Below are 16,305 nucleotides of genomic sequence, written 5' to 3'. Positions count from 1 at the left end.
GGTCCTGAGAACTACACACACGTGTGCCGTGCGCAGACACCATGGCGGACCTACAGATGAAACTTCTGCGGAAGAAAATCCAGAAAAGAAATGAGAAGAACAAAGAGCGCAAGCTGCAGAGTAAAGGCGCGGAGCGGGAACAGAGCGGTACGTCTGTCAGAGAAAACACTCCCAGGTTGTTGTTTGTTTTCCGTGTTTCTGAAGCGCCGACGACCCTCACCTGCTAAGCTAACTGCGTTAGCTCCTCACGGCATGATTTGAACTCTAACATCTTAGAGTTGGGTTTTCACTAACAGACATTGTGTCAGCTGATCTCGATTCAACGTTATAACACTAGATATTTATTTATGTCACCGTTATTTGTCAGAGTGTTATGAATTTACATGTAGCTAGCTAGCACTGAAACACTGTCAAACATCTCAATTAGCAGCAGAAAATCCGTAATTATTAACTTAATACTGAATATCAGAAACGCGATCGAAGCCCCAGGAAGCAGAATCATGAAGCTCATCATAATCTGTAACAGTTTTTTCTCATTATTTGTCTCTTTCTGCGATGTGTTTGACAGAAACCTCAAACGGGCTGGAGGAGCAGGGCTCAAGCCCTGACATCAAGACAGACATCAAGCCCAAGAAGAAACAGAAAAAGCAGACTGAGGTGCCTGTGGACGGCACAGCAGAGGAAACTCCTGTGAAGAAGAAGAAGACGAAGAAGAAAAGAAAACTTCCTGACACAGCTGACTCACCAGGTAGACGGATGGAGTTTACCGCCCTGACATGTTCATGTGTTAATGTGACGGTGAGCTAACGTGTTCTGATCCTCATTCCAGCTGAGAAGAAGACCAAAACAGTGAAAGAAGCAGACGAAGAAGAAGAAGAGGAAGAGGAGGAGGAGGATGAGGAGGGAGCAGCAGCAGCGCTAGCAGCTGAAGATGGAGAACAGGATTCTGACAAACCAGAGCGAGCTTCAGATGATGAAGAGGGAGATGATGAAGAGGGAGACCAACCTGAATTACCTTCTGGCTTAACAGGTACTGAAAACATCAATGTCCTCTCGCTGTAGACCAGGTGGGACCTTCAGCAGCTATATCGCATGTGAGCTGAGTTCAGGAGATGGGGGACGTGGAGTAAACGGGTCCAGAACCCCTGAAGTCTGAACTGGGCTTCAGTGGACACAGACCTGGTCCGGTTGTCTCTTGTCCTCTTCGTTTCTTCCCCGCTCGGCTCTGTCCTCCAGCGGTTTGTCACGGCTGTCAGGAACGACCCCGGCGGCTTGAATCGAGCTGTTCTGGAACATTAACGTGGGGGTGTCTGAGAGGGGCTGCTGTGTCGCCTTCATGTGTTGCCCGCTCAGCGTGTCCATCGAGACGCGGGTGTCAGCGAAGGCGTACAGAGACTCTTGTGGTTGTCTTTGGGAGGAGTCACCAGTGATTCTCCTGACAGGAGTGACCGCAAGGACACGATTGTCTGCCTGTTTTCTCTCACATGGTCGTGACGTCTCCTCCTTCGCACTTATTAACCTTTACCTGATGTTCCAGGAGCGTTCGAGGACACGTCCTTCGCCTCTCTTGCGGGGCTGGTGAGCGAGAACACGCTGAAAGGAGTGAAGGAGATGGGCTTCGAACACATGACTGAGATCCAGCACAAAAGCATTCGGCCCCTGCTGGAGGGGAGGTAAGACCCGCACCCCCTGCTTTGGTTGTAGCTCTGCAGCGATGCTCAGATGATCACACAGTGTCTCTGTTTGCTTTGCTCCTCTCAGGGATGTTCTGGCTGCTGCCAAGACAGGAAGCGGTAAAACGCTGGCCTTCCTCATCCCGTCTATAGAGCTCATCTACAAGCTCAGGTTCATGCCCAGGAATGGTAATCCTCGTCTTCATTCACCTCCTGGAAATATTGATTTTACCTGATGCATCAAGCTGTATATCTTTAACTGCCCTCCCCCTCCCCCTCCCCCTCCCCCTCCCCCTCCCCCTCCTCCTCCTCCTCCTCCTCCTCCTCCTCCTCCTCCTCCCCCTCCTCCCCCTCCCCAGGCACTGGTGTAGTGATCCTTTCACCCACACGTGAGCTGGCGATGCAGACCTATGGCGTGCTGAAGGAGCTGATGACCCACCATGTGCACACCTACGGTCTGATCATGGGGGGAAGCAACCGCTCGGCTGAGGCGCAGAAACTGGCCAATGGCGTCAACATCCTGGTGGCCACACCTGGCCGTCTGCTGGACCACCTCCAGGTGAGTGTAGACACAGGAAGTGACACAGTTTGTTATTGGTGTCGTGACACTTGATAGACGTAGTGATTGTGACATCAGACATCGCAGATCATTGTTCCGCTGCTGAGTTCTTCTTTTCCAGCTCCTGCTCGTGTTTAACGTCCGTATGAGATGATTAAATCCAGACTTTGTGCTTTCAGAACACTCCTGGATTCATGTTCAAGAACCTGCAGTGTCTGATCATTGACGAGGCCGACCGCATCCTGGAGGTGGGCTTCGAGGAGGAGCTGAAGCAGATCATCAAGCTGCTGCCGAGTACGTGTCTGCCGCGCCGCGCTCTTCTTCCTCTGTGGTTTTTGTAGTTTTGTGAGCTCAGGCTGTGTTTCTGTGTGGTTTAAATGAGGCACAGTTTTCTGACCCTCCTGCGTCACGCTTCCATCCTCCAGAGAAGAGACAGACCATGCTGTTTTCAGCCACTCAGACCCGGAAGGTGGAGGACTTGGCTCGCATCTCCCTGAAGAAAGAGCCCCTGTACGTCGGCGTGGACGACAACAAAGACAACGCCACCGTCGACGGCCTGGAGCAGGTAGTGTCGCTGCGTCTCTGCTGAATGTGCCTCGTGTTACGTTGTGTGTAGAAACTGAGGTGGAGCGACGTCTGTCCTGTTCCAGGGTTACGTGGTGTGTCCGTCAGAGAAGCGCTTCCTGCTGCTCTTCACCTTCCTGAAGAAGAACCGCAAGAAGAAGCTGATGGTCTTCTTCTCCTCCTGCATGTCTGTGAAGTTCCATTATGAACTGCTCAACTACATCGACCTGCCCGTCATGGCCATCCACGTGAGACGAGTTCTTCACCTCCTGCATCGTCGTCGTAGGTGGTTTTCATCTGATCTACAAAACCGTTTCTTCTTCTCTTTGTGTTTCACAGGGCAAACAGAAGCAGACCAAACGTACCACCACCTTCTTCCAGTTCTGCAACGCTGACTCGGGCATCCTGCTGTGTACCGACGTGGCAGCTCGAGGGCTGGACATCCCCGAGGTGGACTGGATCGTTCAGTACGACCCCCCAGACGACCCCAAGGTACTGAAGCCGATGCAGCTCGGCTCGCGAGGACTCAAATATCGCCTCACTCGATGCCTTCTGAAGGTCATTGTCCGAGCTGCAGTGAAGTCACAGGTTAAGACTCGTGTTAAGCTTCGGTTTCTGTCCACAGGAGTACATCCACAGGGTGGGCCGGACAGCCAGAGGCATCAACGGCCGAGGCCACGCGCTCCTCATCCTCCGACCGGAGGAGCTCGGCTTCCTCCGCTTCCTGAAACAAGCCAAGGTGACCATCTCTTTTCCACGACATCACACACGTCTGTATTTTCCATTTTACAGTAAATTCCAGCCTGTACTTCTCCTGAAGCGTCTTTAGAGGGGATCGGTTTCAGTTCATCGTGGTTCTGTGTTGTTCAGGTCCCGCTGAGCGAGTTCGAGTTTTCTTGGAATAAAATCGCTGATATCCAGTCTCAGGTGAGACGTCTGCTTAAATCTTTTTGGTTATCTGGAGTTAAAAGTACAAAGACGGACCGAATGCTCGCCGCTGACCTCACACTGTCTCTCCTTCTTAAGCTGGAGAAGCTGATTGAGAAGAACTACTACCTCCACAAGTCAGCCCAGGAGGCCTACAAGTCCTATGTGAGGGCTTACGACTCCCACTCACTCAAACAGATCTACAGCGTCAACACCCTCAACCTCCCCATGGTGGCGCTGTCGTTCGGCTTCAAAGTCCCTCCATACGTCGACCTGAGTATCCTTTGCTGTGACGTCACAGGCTGCTGTTTGTCTGATGTGATGAATGCACTGAATCTTGTTTTTGTCGTCGTGTTAATAAAAAACGTCTTCCTTAATCGAGTCCCTCCGCAGACGTCCACAGCAGCAAAGGCGTGAAGATGCAGAAGCGAGGCGGCGGAGGCGGGTTCGGATACCAGAAGTCCAACAACGTGAAAAAATCCAGAATCTTTAAGCATGTTAACAAATCAAAAGGCGACAAGAGGCAGTTTTCCCGCTGAGTCCTTCAGGCGAGCTCCAGCCTGGGCTGATTCCTCCGCTGTGTCGGCTCCTTCCATGAACTTCCTGCTTCGAACATGCGTGACGTCGTGTTGTGCACACGTCCCTCATGCATTATTGTAGGCCCTGTTTTCCTTCTGAGATGTGTAAAAGTATTTTGTAAATGTATAAAGAACATCAGTGTGGACGTCCCAGTCTACAAACACCTTTCTAACGTCTCTCCTGTCACCTGACTGGATATTAAACCTCCTTTGACTTTAAAGATGTCGACTTTGCCTCGTTCATATCAAGCAGACTTGGCTTCGTACTGTGAAGTCATTGGATAAAAACAGTGTGAGCTGATTCTCATTTTTATTTCTGTCAGTTGTTGCAGCATCAGTTCATTCCTGCAGAGCTAAAGCACTCTTGCTCTACATCTCAAACAAATTACAGAAAAAACCCAGAGGCGACATGCAGGCGGGCTCAGGGATGATCAGATGAACACCGTCAGCAGTTATTAACACAGAAACCAAATGTTCCCTTTAAATGACGACTAATCAGGATAAAAATGTTCAACTTTCATTAAATACAAGCTCATCTGCAGTCATCTGCGTTCTGAATCAGAGTGAGGTTCAGGATCTGCATCGTGGACGTGTACGGTGGCTCGGAGGGCAAGAGGTTGTGCTTCTGTTTGAAATACAAAACTATGGATAGAATCAGTGGCAGCAGCGATGAGGGGTTTCCTCAGAGCGCTGACTTCAGCAAAGATGAAGTTAAAAAAATAAAAACCACTTAAAAACACCTCCCCTTAAAAAACCCGCAGGCTCCCATAATCCCCCCCCCTTCCCACACAGGAGGACAAATTCTAAAGTGCTGTCGAGAGGCCGCCAGCCGTCGCTTTGAATGATGGAAAACAAGCTCCATTTCAACAGGACACATGTTCGGATCTCACATCCCAGAAGAAAAAGTACAAACATCCACACTATGAACAGAACAGACGGTTAAACAGGCACAGTTCAGGATGTGTGCAGTCACAGTGATGAGGTACGACAGTGCAGCTCTCCTGCACGCTGGGGACGCCTGATTCCCCCATGATTCATTGCACGAGTTGAAGTCGGCAAACACCTTCACTTGTTCAGTGAAGACGAGCAAAGTTCCATCAGAAATGGTTCCATACTTTCTTCAGAGTGCTCACAGGTGGCGCTCGAGGGTGATGATAGCTTTTCAGCAGATACTACAGGCTACGCTTTTCCCCAAAGCGGCTGCGCGTCACGCCATGCAGCCATCCAGTCCGGATCCACGCTCAGCTTCCATGTTGGACTCGTACCATGATCACTGCTGGTGGCCTGTGAGGCGGGAGAAGGACGTTAGTATCATGAGAAACCAGCACACTGACAGACTGACAGCAGTTTTCTGGCTGAACACAAAGTGGAAGCAAAGCAGTTAAACCCATCAAGGCTGTTGCTCCGTCTGTGGTTCAGAGGAGTCCAACTGAAGCAGATTATGGGAGGGAAGGTCTTAGTCTGCACTGAGGAGCTGAGACACGTCCCTCATGCATGTCTTTTTAGCATTTAGGCCGTCTCTCCAGGCGTTGTGGGATTGTTTTCAGGTGAAACCTTCATCCACGTCTGCAGGACGTTCAACCTCAGACGCGATGCTCGAGGCATTCATGCAGAACGCAGCAGCTGGAGTCAGACGCAGTTTAAACCTCAGCAGTGAAGGTGTTTAAGAGACCAGCTGATGCAGGTTTAAACTGCGGCGGCCTGACGGAGCAACGGCCCCTTCAGTCAGCTGGAGAAACGTGGGAAAGTACCGAGCAGTGACATGCAGACCATGAACACCAGGGCCGGACCAGCACAGCTCATTCACGTCACAGTGACGTCCTCTTTACGTCAGACCTGCTGAGTCCAGAGGATCAGCTGACCCAAATACATCCGCACACGTGAAAATCAATGCTTTTAAATGTCATGTTAAACAAAGTGACGCGTTTGGGCATCGAACCTTTGCCTCATGGAACAAACACGGTCCACGAGATCCTGTTCACTTTGTTCAACGTGTCAATAAAAGCACTTTAACAGTTTGAGCAGAGGGAGCAGCTCAGAGTTTTCATGTCTGCATGATCTCTTCTTCTCTGTGGGAGGTTGGACATGAAGGGCCTGTGTTGGTCCAGCCCTCGGACACGCTGTGTTAGTGATGCTGAGAAACGTGACCATGCTGCATCAGCAGGTTAGTGTGGTTACTTCAAACGGTCACGTGCAGCAGCGGTCGGACCTTAGGGGTCCACTCTGGACGGGGGAGGGGTGGGAGGGACCCCCCAGGGGGCGCCGTTCATCTTCTTCCCTAAACCTGTTGTCAGCGAAACAGAGAGAGAGCGTCCAAGAAGGACTGCGGTCAGACTCTCGCCCGCCGCTCGAGGTCAGGAAACTTCATTCAACACTATTCCTGAATAAGACAGAGGTGTACCGTTGGCGTTGCAGCAGGGCTCCGTGGTCTCCCAGTTCATGGCTCTCTGGACCGCCTTCTTCCAGCGAGCGAAGCGGAACTCGCTCTCTGTTTGAGAGGACAGACGGACGTTTGAGTCAGGACACGACAGACAAGCACGAGCTGTGCAGGTGGCTGAAAAGTGCGTTTCCTCTGGCTCTGACTTCCTCACCGTCGGAGTTGATCTGAGGCTCGTACTTCTCCGAGGTGACCTGTGGGAGGTGACCGGCGCTCAGGCTCCACACCTCCACCCCCTCCGCCGCCCCCGCCGCCATGGCTGCACCCAGAGCCGTGGTCTCGGACATGGTGGGCCGCACTGGACCGGGATGGGACAGACAGGCAGAGAGACAAAGACTGAAATGTTAGGAACAAATGAGTCCTCCACTCAGACACACTGGAAAACCACGCAGGGTGGGAGACGCATTGGAAGCAGCAGACAGATCCTGGGACGCACAAACAGACATGAAGCTGGATGCTGGGACGTAGCGTATGTAAAATAACTGATATCTACAAAGTGTCTGTTTGGGTGAATGGGCGCATGCGTGCGCGCGCGCACACACACACACACACACACACTCTCAGGCTCCTCACCTACGGACATGCAGAGGATGTCGGCCTGCAGCTGCATCAGTAACCTGTTGGACGTCATGCCTCCGTCCACCTGCAGCTGCGTCAGAGGGATGCCGCTGTCCTGGTTCATGGCATCAAGGATCTGAATGACACGCAAAGCAAAATCAATCAACAGCAGTCACACCAAACCACAAGCTCCAGGGCTTTCACAGCCGACACGCTGAAGTAAAGCAGGTGCTTTGGTGTTTTCGGCGCCGCTCACCTCTCTGGTCTGAAAGCAGACGGCCTCCAGAGCAGCGAAGGCCAAGTGGTTCCTGTTGGTGAACTGCGTGAGTCCACAGATGATGCTGGAAAACAAGCAGAGGAAAGACGTCGTCACATGATTCAGTTTGTCCTCGTCTCAGGGTGAAGTGTCAGTCGCCCGTGACGACGTGTTTTAACAGCTGACCGTCTCACCCTCTTGCGCTGGGCTCCCAGTAGGGGGCGTAGAGTCCAGAGAAAGCCGGCACAAAGTAACAGCCGTAAGACGAGCCGGCTGCAGCTGCTAGTGTCTCTGAGATAAGACGCAGAAACAGAAGAAGACTGGTTATTCCAGCATTTGAAGCGACTGCATTTAGTCAATGAACGAGTCACAGATTTCACATGAGATTAGCTGAGATGCTAAGTACCGATCTCTGAGGAAGACTGCACAATGCCCATGTTGTCCTTCAGCCAGCGTACCACCGCCCCCGCAATGGCCACCGAGCCCTGCACGAGAGAAAACACAAGCGGAGTGAGACACCAGGACACGCCGTGGAGGACGTCACTGCAATGTGGAGGCCAGTTTGAGAGCGTTCACACACCTCCAGCGCGTAGCAGGCCGGCTCGTCTTTTCCCATTTTGTAGGCTACTGTGGTCAGCAGGCCGTGGTCGGACATGACAGGCTGACAGAAAAGCAGAGAGTGAGGGAACGACACGCCTGCAGACATGGTTTCACATTTTCTCAGGTAGCATATCTCACCTTGGTCCCTGTATTCCTGAGCAGGAAGCACCCGGTGCCATACCTTTAGAGAAACAGAGCAGAGAGCAGGGACTGAACTACTGTTGTTATTCTTCTTCATTTAACTTCACCATTCAAGTGTCGTCTTTAGTCAAAATAACAAAGTGTCCAGGAGCTTGTTCTGTCTGATTCATCTCTTTCAACTTTCATTTTTTCAACAGTTAAAACAAGATGCCAGCGGAGGCGGCAGCTGGTGCTCCAGTACGTCACGAGCTAACGTGCAGAGCGCTGGAGGAAGATGATGAAAAACAGAAGCGTTCCACCGCCGAAGCAGCGCAGACACACAAGCAAAATGAAGACAACGGAGCATGACTCACGTGTTTTTGGCCTGGCCTTCCTTGAAGCACATCTGACCAACCAGAGCAGCCGACTGGTCCCCAAGACACTGAGAGAGACGAGGTGGCAGTTAGAGGGCCGAGACAGTCCGTGTATGCATTTATCACAATCAGTGTCTCACATGAGAAACTCTGACCAATGTTGATCTGTAACAGTTTAAAACCTTACCACAGGCTAAGCTAAGCTAAGCTAAGCTAAGCTAAGCAGCAGTGCTGTGAGCATTGGATTCATTTGGCCTTTGAAGTGGAAAAAGATCAGTTTCATGTGACTTTCAGGCTGACCAAAGCGCTGACATGATGTATCTGAGATGGGCTAATATTGGCTTGGCCAAAGCATCGTGGGGCACTAATGGAAAGTCTGTCATGTGGAGGAAAGCCATGTGTAACACACACCGCAGCACGCTGACGACATCAGCGCTGACAGGAGTGTGACAACATTCAAGAGCTCTTACCCCAGAGATGGGAACTCCTGCAAGGCAGCTGGATTTCTGGGGAAAGACAGAAACACACGTTCAGTTTGGACAAACGACTGCAGGATGATACTGACTGCTGTGAAACTGCTGATCTCAGTCTGTCTGTCTGTCTTCACTGAAAACCTCTGGATCACCAGGAAGCTGCAGGAAGACGGGCCTTGACAGGACGCGTCTTTACTGTGAGGAACCAAACATGGCAGCCAAGCTAACAAAAACAGGGATTTATCCATCTTGTATTGTGGTTAACTTCATAACACAAGATGACACTCCAGTTCAACATGAGTCCAAACTTTTCTATGGATGTCAGTTTTTGAGCCACAGCAAAGGCTGAACTGTGGCCGGACAGACAGATTGGGCCTTGTTTTCAGGCTAGCTGATAGCTGGAAACGCCTTCTGCTGATCACAAACTTGTTGATCGCTTGCTGCCTCCACTGGCCAGTTAACAGGAGTCAGCAGTCAGTGCGACATACTTTTTTGGAAATTGTGAACCTCTGCAGTGATGAGAGCTCTTTGAGTGTTTAGTCATAAACATGCACAAAACATATCCTAATGATAAAAAGTGTTCACTGCTGAGAAATAAACTGCAGTAATCCCAACCACAATCAAACCATGCAGGACGTCATCAGTGCAAATCTGCAGTTTAATGCCTAAAAATTGAATAGTTAAAGTCAGGGCAGAGCTGCAACACGTTTGCCTTTCACCAGCTAAACAGCAGCAACGCACAAAGTTTGTTTACAATGGAAGTTGACCATTTCAATATAAGATAAGGTGACTAAAATCAGGAAAGGAATACAGTAAAGGCAGAGTGGACGTCGCTTCCAGTGTCAGTTATTGGTTTGTTTCAGCAGAAAGGCTGCTGCAGCGTGAGAAGGTGCAGACATTAAGCGTAGGTTTGAGAGGACGCGTGGAGACGCTTCTAAACAACAACCTGACCCGTACAACCAGGAAAACAAAGCTGCCACACTGCAGGGCAAGGTGCACAAAACAGGTTTAACATTTAAGACCGTGCTGTCATCGAGAGATAAGATACAAGAACGGACACACACACACACACACACACACACACACACACACACACACACACACACACACACACACACACACACACACACACACACACACACACACACACACACACACACACACACACACACACACACACACACACACACACACACACACACACACACACACACACACTGTAAATGACAGACCATCATTTCAGTGATTAAAGGGTTTCATGACACCGTGCACCACAGTGTTTTACAGTGTTTTATGATCATAGCTCAGCCATCATTCATGTGGATTCACAGCTCTGGACCGTTTAAGTAGGTCAGGTCCTATCGGGTCAATCTCAAAACACAAACAGGATCAGTGAAGCACAGAACAGACGGCGAAGGTGAAGCGAGCTCACCATGCGGCCATAAATCTCAGAGGAGCTTCGGACTTTGGGGAGGATCTCCATCGGGACGTCGAAGTATCTGCAGACAGGGAGCAGAGGAGAAGAAGGAGCAGCTGTGGTGTGTTTGACCTGGACAGATGTGCAGTGTGAGCGTGAAAGGTCAGCTTACCTGCAGAGCTCAGGATCCCAGTCCATGGTGTGAATGTTGAAGAGCATGGTGCGGCTGGCGTTGGAGACGTCTGTGCAGTGGACCCCCCCGTTCCTGCCCCCCGTCAGGCACTGAGGAAAGACAGCACTGAGTCAAACAAGCGTGCATCAAACGTGAACGAAAAGGGGGCGTTGAGCTGGACTCTGCGGGCTCCAGCCACAGCTTCACAAACAGAAACACACCAGTTTGTCCTCTATAGCTTGACTCTAAAACAGCGTCTTGTCTTGTGCTTTGACTCACAGGAAACAAACAGACTTCGTTCAGTGCGGCTCTGACCGATGGCCGGGGACAGCCTCTTACCCAGATGATCCAGGAGTCCACCGTGCCAAACATGGCGCGCTCGCTCAGCACTGCCTCTCGCACTTCATCCACGTTGTCCAGCAGCCAGCGTAGCTTCACCGCACTGAAGTAGGTGCTGATGGGGAGGCCTGTCTTGTGCTGGACAGAGGACACAGACCATTGGGATAAAAGAAAAAACAGAAATCAAAGAGAATCAAAGGACATTGTTGGTCCAAAAAGACGTTTTCTGTGTTCCTCTGACTGTTCACGTCTTTGAACGCTGCAGCCTCAGTCTAAAATCTAAAACCTGCTGAAGGTCGCTCACCTTGAGGTGGTTCTTGTTCTTGCCAGGAGTTTTGTTAATGAGCCTCTCCACTGTGGACTGTGTGCGCAGATCCAGCCAAACTACAGACAGAGCACAGCTTAAACACAAGAGCCTAACATACTTAAATGAGACAGAAACGTCTGAACGACTTTAGTCCATCCACAGAACAATCAGTGCTGGCATTTACAGCTTTCTTTTAAGCCCTCGTCACCATTTCAGCACCGTTTCCTGTCGTTTTTTTAGTAAATTAAAGCAACTTCTACCTGCAGCCTCTTGTCACAGGCTGCAAGAAAGTCATTCATTCATGAACTTTTAGAAGTGTAAAGAAGTGAACATTAGACACAAGAATGAATTTTCAGAACGAGGTTAAAATTCTTCTCAGATCAAGCTTCATCAAGCTGTTTTATTATTCTCCGTTCACCTGAAGGAAATGAAGGAACAGCAGCTAACGTAAAACTCAGAAACGTGACTTTTTGTCTGATGGCAGTCACAGAATGTGTGTGCGCTTCAGCTATGTGGACCCCCGCCCCCCCGACGCATGACTTAGATTCCATCCACAGAGCAGCCAAGAGGCAGCTCGCCTCTCCAGCTGAACCTGAAGGCCTTTGGCGTTAAGACAGAGGCTGCTCTTTGCTGGTAACACGAGCACGCAGGCCTCCAGCTCCACTGGCTGGCGACTGCATGTGCTCAGCTCATTACCACATGGGGCGGTGGGTGGAGGGCAGAGGGGCGGGGACAGATGTGACATAGGACACTGCAGCCCTGTCATGCACTGTGGAGGACGTCTACATTTGGTGAATGTTAATGTTTGCAGAATGTTAATTGTAATGATTAAATACGACATGATATATATGTAAATAAGAATATCTGGCGGTGATACCGATGGCGTTGTAGAGCGGCTCTCCAGTCTCTTTGTCCCAGATGAGGGTCGTCTCTCTCTGATTGGTCACGCCCACCGCTGGGAGAAGAGCAACAACATAAATGTCAATGAGCTCTGATCCTCCAGCCGCTCCTCTCTGTTAGGTGTGGTTAACAGCCAGGTTTTGTTCTCCAGCTGTAGGTGGAGGTGTGCTTAACATATCTCCACCCACCTTTTATGTTGGAGATGTCGATGTTGAGCCGGCAGAGTTTCTCACAGGTCCTCTCCATGCACTCGTACACCGACTGCATGATCTCCTTCGGGTCCTCCTCCACCCAGCTGATTGAAACAGAAACACGAGCACGTAAACACACAAAACCCCACGTGTGCGTGCACAGACACAAACACGTCCAGAGAGATCTGAAGAAAACCACCAGCATGCATGGGATGCATTTTTACCTGTTCCCTATCACAAGGCTACACTGTGTTAGCAGGTTTGAGCTTTCAGGGTGAAAAGTCACATTCACAACATAACAAACAGAGGGAGCAGCCATGATGGTTCAAAGTACTTCTGAGTGGGTAAGAGGTAAACAGCAGCCCCTCCGGCTGACGTAAGCTTGCAACATGACCTCGGCTGAACGCTGGGAGCTTCAGGATATGTGCATTCAGGGACAAATGTCCAGGATTTAGACTGAGCCTTTGTTGTTGTTCCAAAACACAGAGCAATGATTTTTACAGGCAACATCTACTGACACGGCCATGAAATTAGACATATGGCCTCATCAACTGTTTTAAATGGAGCAGACACAAGGTGTCTTTCGAGCATTCAACAGAGAGCTGGACCTTCGACTCAGCTACATGACACACGTCAAATAAAGTAACTGATTAATCTCAAATGCAGTTAAAATGTGACCTTGGTAACCCAGAAAGCATTTATGGATTTATAACCAGATCTTATCATATTTCCTTTCATACAAAAGCAATTTCATGCCATTTTCAAAGATTTCTGCATACTGAATGTTTAGCAAGGAGCTAAAACATCCCTCCACACTGTAAACCCAGCTGCTCCAGAGGAACGTGGCTCTGTTGGTTTTACAAGTCTCTACGTCTGGTTGGTCAGTCGAAACACTTGAAGAGGTCAGGGCAGTGAACTCACCCCTCCTTGGGGAAGCTCTGGTTGATCTCTACCTGGTGGTGGCTCAACAGTTCTGCTGTTTTTGCATTGAACACCTGTGGAGAAATTGAATCCATAAGAGACCGAGAACAGAAATAAAACAAAGGATGCAGGGGAAAAAGCCAAAAACAGGCTGAAGTCTTCATTAGTTACAGAGGGGGGAGGCAGCATTGTGAGCTGTAACCTCAAACAGAAGTCAGCCTTTCTTCTAATAAGGTAATAGCATCGAGCTCTGCGTAGCATTACCCTCATGTGAATAGTAGTAGGGGGCTACATTTCAGCTGGAGACAGCTCTCAATGCTGCCAGGGTGTTTGAATTCTGCACAGTAATGTACCACGCTGGGAAAAACATTAACCTTGAGAGACATGTGGCCCACAAGCAGCTTCCAGCCAACCTGGAGCTCTTTAAACTTTACGATCTCTGACTGGACGGACACACAGATACAAGCAGGCTACAAGCTGACGCCTCTGACACCGAAGGGAAGGAGTGACATTCAGATGAAGTCACGCAGTCGAATAGCAAACAGGAACATCGTCCCCGTCACAGCAGGACTGACTTAAGACCTCCGAGGTCACACCAAGACCAAAACTACACCTGGAGGATGTGACCACAGAATATTTATACCAACAAGTTCCACATGACACCAGAGTCACGTCACGCATCCTCGTGGCCACGGAGTTATCAATACATCAGGAAAGCTTCCATGTAATCACTGACAATCCACCGCTCCCTAACCCTGTTCCTGGACAAGCCTCGGCAAATGAAAAATATCTACAAAAAGGTGACAGAAGTTAATGAATTTGCTGAAAAAAAAAACCTCTTGGAGGCTTCAGAAGTCAAGGCTCAGTTTTGCATCTGGACCCTGGGATGAACTTCAACCTTTATGTTAAAGTTTAACTTCTGGTTAAAATTAGGGTTTCTGTACTTGACCTACAATGTCATCAAAGGGTCAAAGGTCAAAGGATTGGAAAGAACAGGTCACCAACGGAGTTAACATCAATAACAATACTATCGCAGCTGTTTTCTGCTGACATCCATCATTTCTGACCACATACATCTGAAATATACTCCAAAGCATTATCAGGGAGGTTGGGATAAAGATGTAACACCCCAAAAATACCAGCCTGATGTTTAGAATCAGTACAAAGATTTCCCAAAAGAGGTTTGTCAGATCTACTCAGTAATCAAATCGCGTCTGTGTACTCTTTGGAAACCTCAACAAAACACCAAACCGCTGTGGTCTGTGCCAAGGCTGAGTCTTCCAGCTGACCTACTTGAGGAAGCCCAATTTTATTGACAAAGGATCACGACACAGGATTCATTTTGCTCAGCGGTGACAACAAAGTGAAAATCTGGTATAATATGGTATGAGAGGAGTCTGTTTGCTGGTCACCAGTACGAAGTGAAGAAACCAGAAGGAAACACTGAATTTCACAAGACAGGACGAGCGACTTGGTTTAGTTTGAAATGGGTCATGAACTTACACAACCCACAACATATACCTGACTGACATCCACCGTTTCTGTGTGCATGTGGAAAGATCTGAGAGGCACTTCAATTATAATCTCAGAGATTATTCATCAACCACAGTAAAATAATCCTTCTACTTTGCTCTCCCTTAACACTATTTAAAATGACAGAATTAAAATGTACAAAATTCCTAATATAAAGAGCCAAACTGACTAAATTATTACCTTTAAACGCACACACTGCTGTCCTTACCATACAGCTATATGAAATGTATATTCATTATATAAACTGAAGGTTTTCTTACATGACATCTCCTTCAGTACTTTACCTGTGATGCACTAATAATCTTTGAGGAAGTGACTGCTACAGACTGTTATCAGCTGACAATGGCCATTTTATTTAATAAATCTGAATATATGAGCATGTATAATGCTGCCAGGCTCTTAACAAACCTGACATATGAACCAGGTCATTACCTGATGTGAAGGAGATCATTTAATAGCATGCTATAAGTCATATAAGTTAGCCTTTTGTGCTAACAGTTGTGCTCTGTAATCAAAGTTCATCTGTTGTAACGTAGTGTAATACAGTGGCAGTGTGCTCTTCCACCAGCAGGGGCGCACTTGGACGTGGACTTTCTGTGTTTAGACTTAAAGTTGTCCAGCAAATGTCTTTTCTTTGCACTTTAAGAGAATAAATACACGCGCTGCTAGCTAACCCAGAATGTATTAGCTTGACGGAGGATGTCGATGGGGGTCACCCGCGCCGTGTGTTGCTTACAGGCTGATTGTGGCGTTAAATCTCATCCAAAGTTATCACTTCCACTTACTGAAAGACTTTCAGTCTAGGGTTTCGTTATTTGCTGTCGGTTTTGTTCTCAAACAAGCAAAGAAATGCCGAAAGAGAGCAAACGGCAGAAGTTTTATACCCTAAACATTTGACCGACTGTTCCACGTCACTCACCAGAAACCTCGTTGAGCTCGTGCCCTGATCGATCGCAGCGACCAGCGGATCCATTCTTGTGCTTCTTTCGTCGTTGCCGTTAAAACACTCAAAACACGACGTTAAACGCGACCTGCTGTCGGCCTCTGAAGCAACCTGCCCGGCGACACTGTTTTCTGTTACTTTTCCCTTTATTTAAATGCCGGCAACCGCTCCGCGTGAGGGGTAGGTCGACTGGGCGGGCACGCCAGTGGAGGGAGTAGGAGGATGTACCGGAACCGGCCAGGGCTGACGCAGCGATTGGCTGCACGTCAGTAGGCGTCGCCACACGCTGTCCAATCAGATTCGGGGGCACGTTGTCATAGGAGACTGTCTGGAGGGTACTGAGAAGAATGCAGAGACAGCGCTCGTTAAAAATGGAGGTTATGGCAGGGAAACGGGTTCATGACGTTAACAGGTCACATTCATTCACTGGTTCACGAACACAGAGAAGTGTCTGTCCCTGTAA

At 49.2% G+C, this 16,305-nt stretch overlaps 2 protein-coding genes across 3 annotated transcripts; one reads left to right on the top strand and one right to left on the bottom strand.

Moving 5' to 3' along the window:
- On the top strand, positions 1-4,519 carry ddx18 (DEAD (Asp-Glu-Ala-Asp) box polypeptide 18). The gene is made up of 14 exons (XM_070975751.1): positions 1-147; positions 569-748; positions 830-1,030; positions 1,538-1,673; positions 1,762-1,862; positions 2,033-2,232; positions 2,412-2,526; positions 2,658-2,797; positions 2,883-3,044; positions 3,136-3,288; positions 3,422-3,535; positions 3,667-3,723; positions 3,823-4,000; positions 4,117-4,519. The coding sequence occupies exons 1-14, from the start codon at positions 42-44 to the stop codon at positions 4,260-4,262; spliced, it is 1,989 nt and encodes a 662-aa protein (XP_070831852.1). The 5' UTR covers positions 1-41; the 3' UTR covers positions 4,263-4,519.
- A 76-nt stretch (positions 4,520-4,595) lies between these two features.
- LOC139340087 (glycerol kinase-like) lies at positions 4,596-15,986 on the bottom strand. Of its 2 annotated transcripts, XM_070975696.1 has the most exons (20): positions 15,819-15,986; positions 13,367-13,440; positions 12,443-12,549; positions 12,232-12,309; positions 11,352-11,431; positions 11,048-11,185; positions 10,709-10,818; positions 10,552-10,618; positions 9,117-9,152; positions 8,647-8,714; positions 8,291-8,333; positions 8,133-8,213; positions 7,959-8,037; positions 7,747-7,843; positions 7,553-7,637; positions 7,312-7,432; positions 6,893-7,036; positions 6,703-6,789; positions 6,511-6,585; positions 4,596-5,585 (listed from the first exon to the last, which is right to left on the bottom strand). In XM_070975696.1, the coding sequence occupies exons 1-19, from the start codon at positions 15,870-15,872 to the stop codon at positions 6,512-6,514; spliced, it is 1,623 nt and encodes a 540-aa protein (XP_070831797.1). In that variant the 5' UTR covers positions 15,873-15,986; the 3' UTR covers positions 4,596-5,585; position 6,511. The 2 variants fall into 2 exon arrangements, with proteins under 2 accessions (XP_070831797.1, XP_070831796.1); XM_070975695.1 differs by lacking the exon at positions 6,511-6,585 and having other exon boundaries at positions 5,470-5,585; positions 15,819-15,969.
- Between the last annotated feature and the right edge of the window lie 319 nt (positions 15,987-16,305).

The sequence above is a fragment of the Chaetodon trifascialis genome, chromosome 12 (assembly GCF_039877785.1).
Source record: "Chaetodon trifascialis isolate fChaTrf1 chromosome 12, fChaTrf1.hap1, whole genome shotgun sequence".
Taxonomy (NCBI): Eukaryota; Metazoa; Chordata; class Actinopteri; order Chaetodontiformes; family Chaetodontidae; genus Chaetodon; species Chaetodon trifascialis.
Note: the sequence above shows the minus strand (reverse complement) of the source record. Positions and strands in the feature narration are given on the sequence as shown.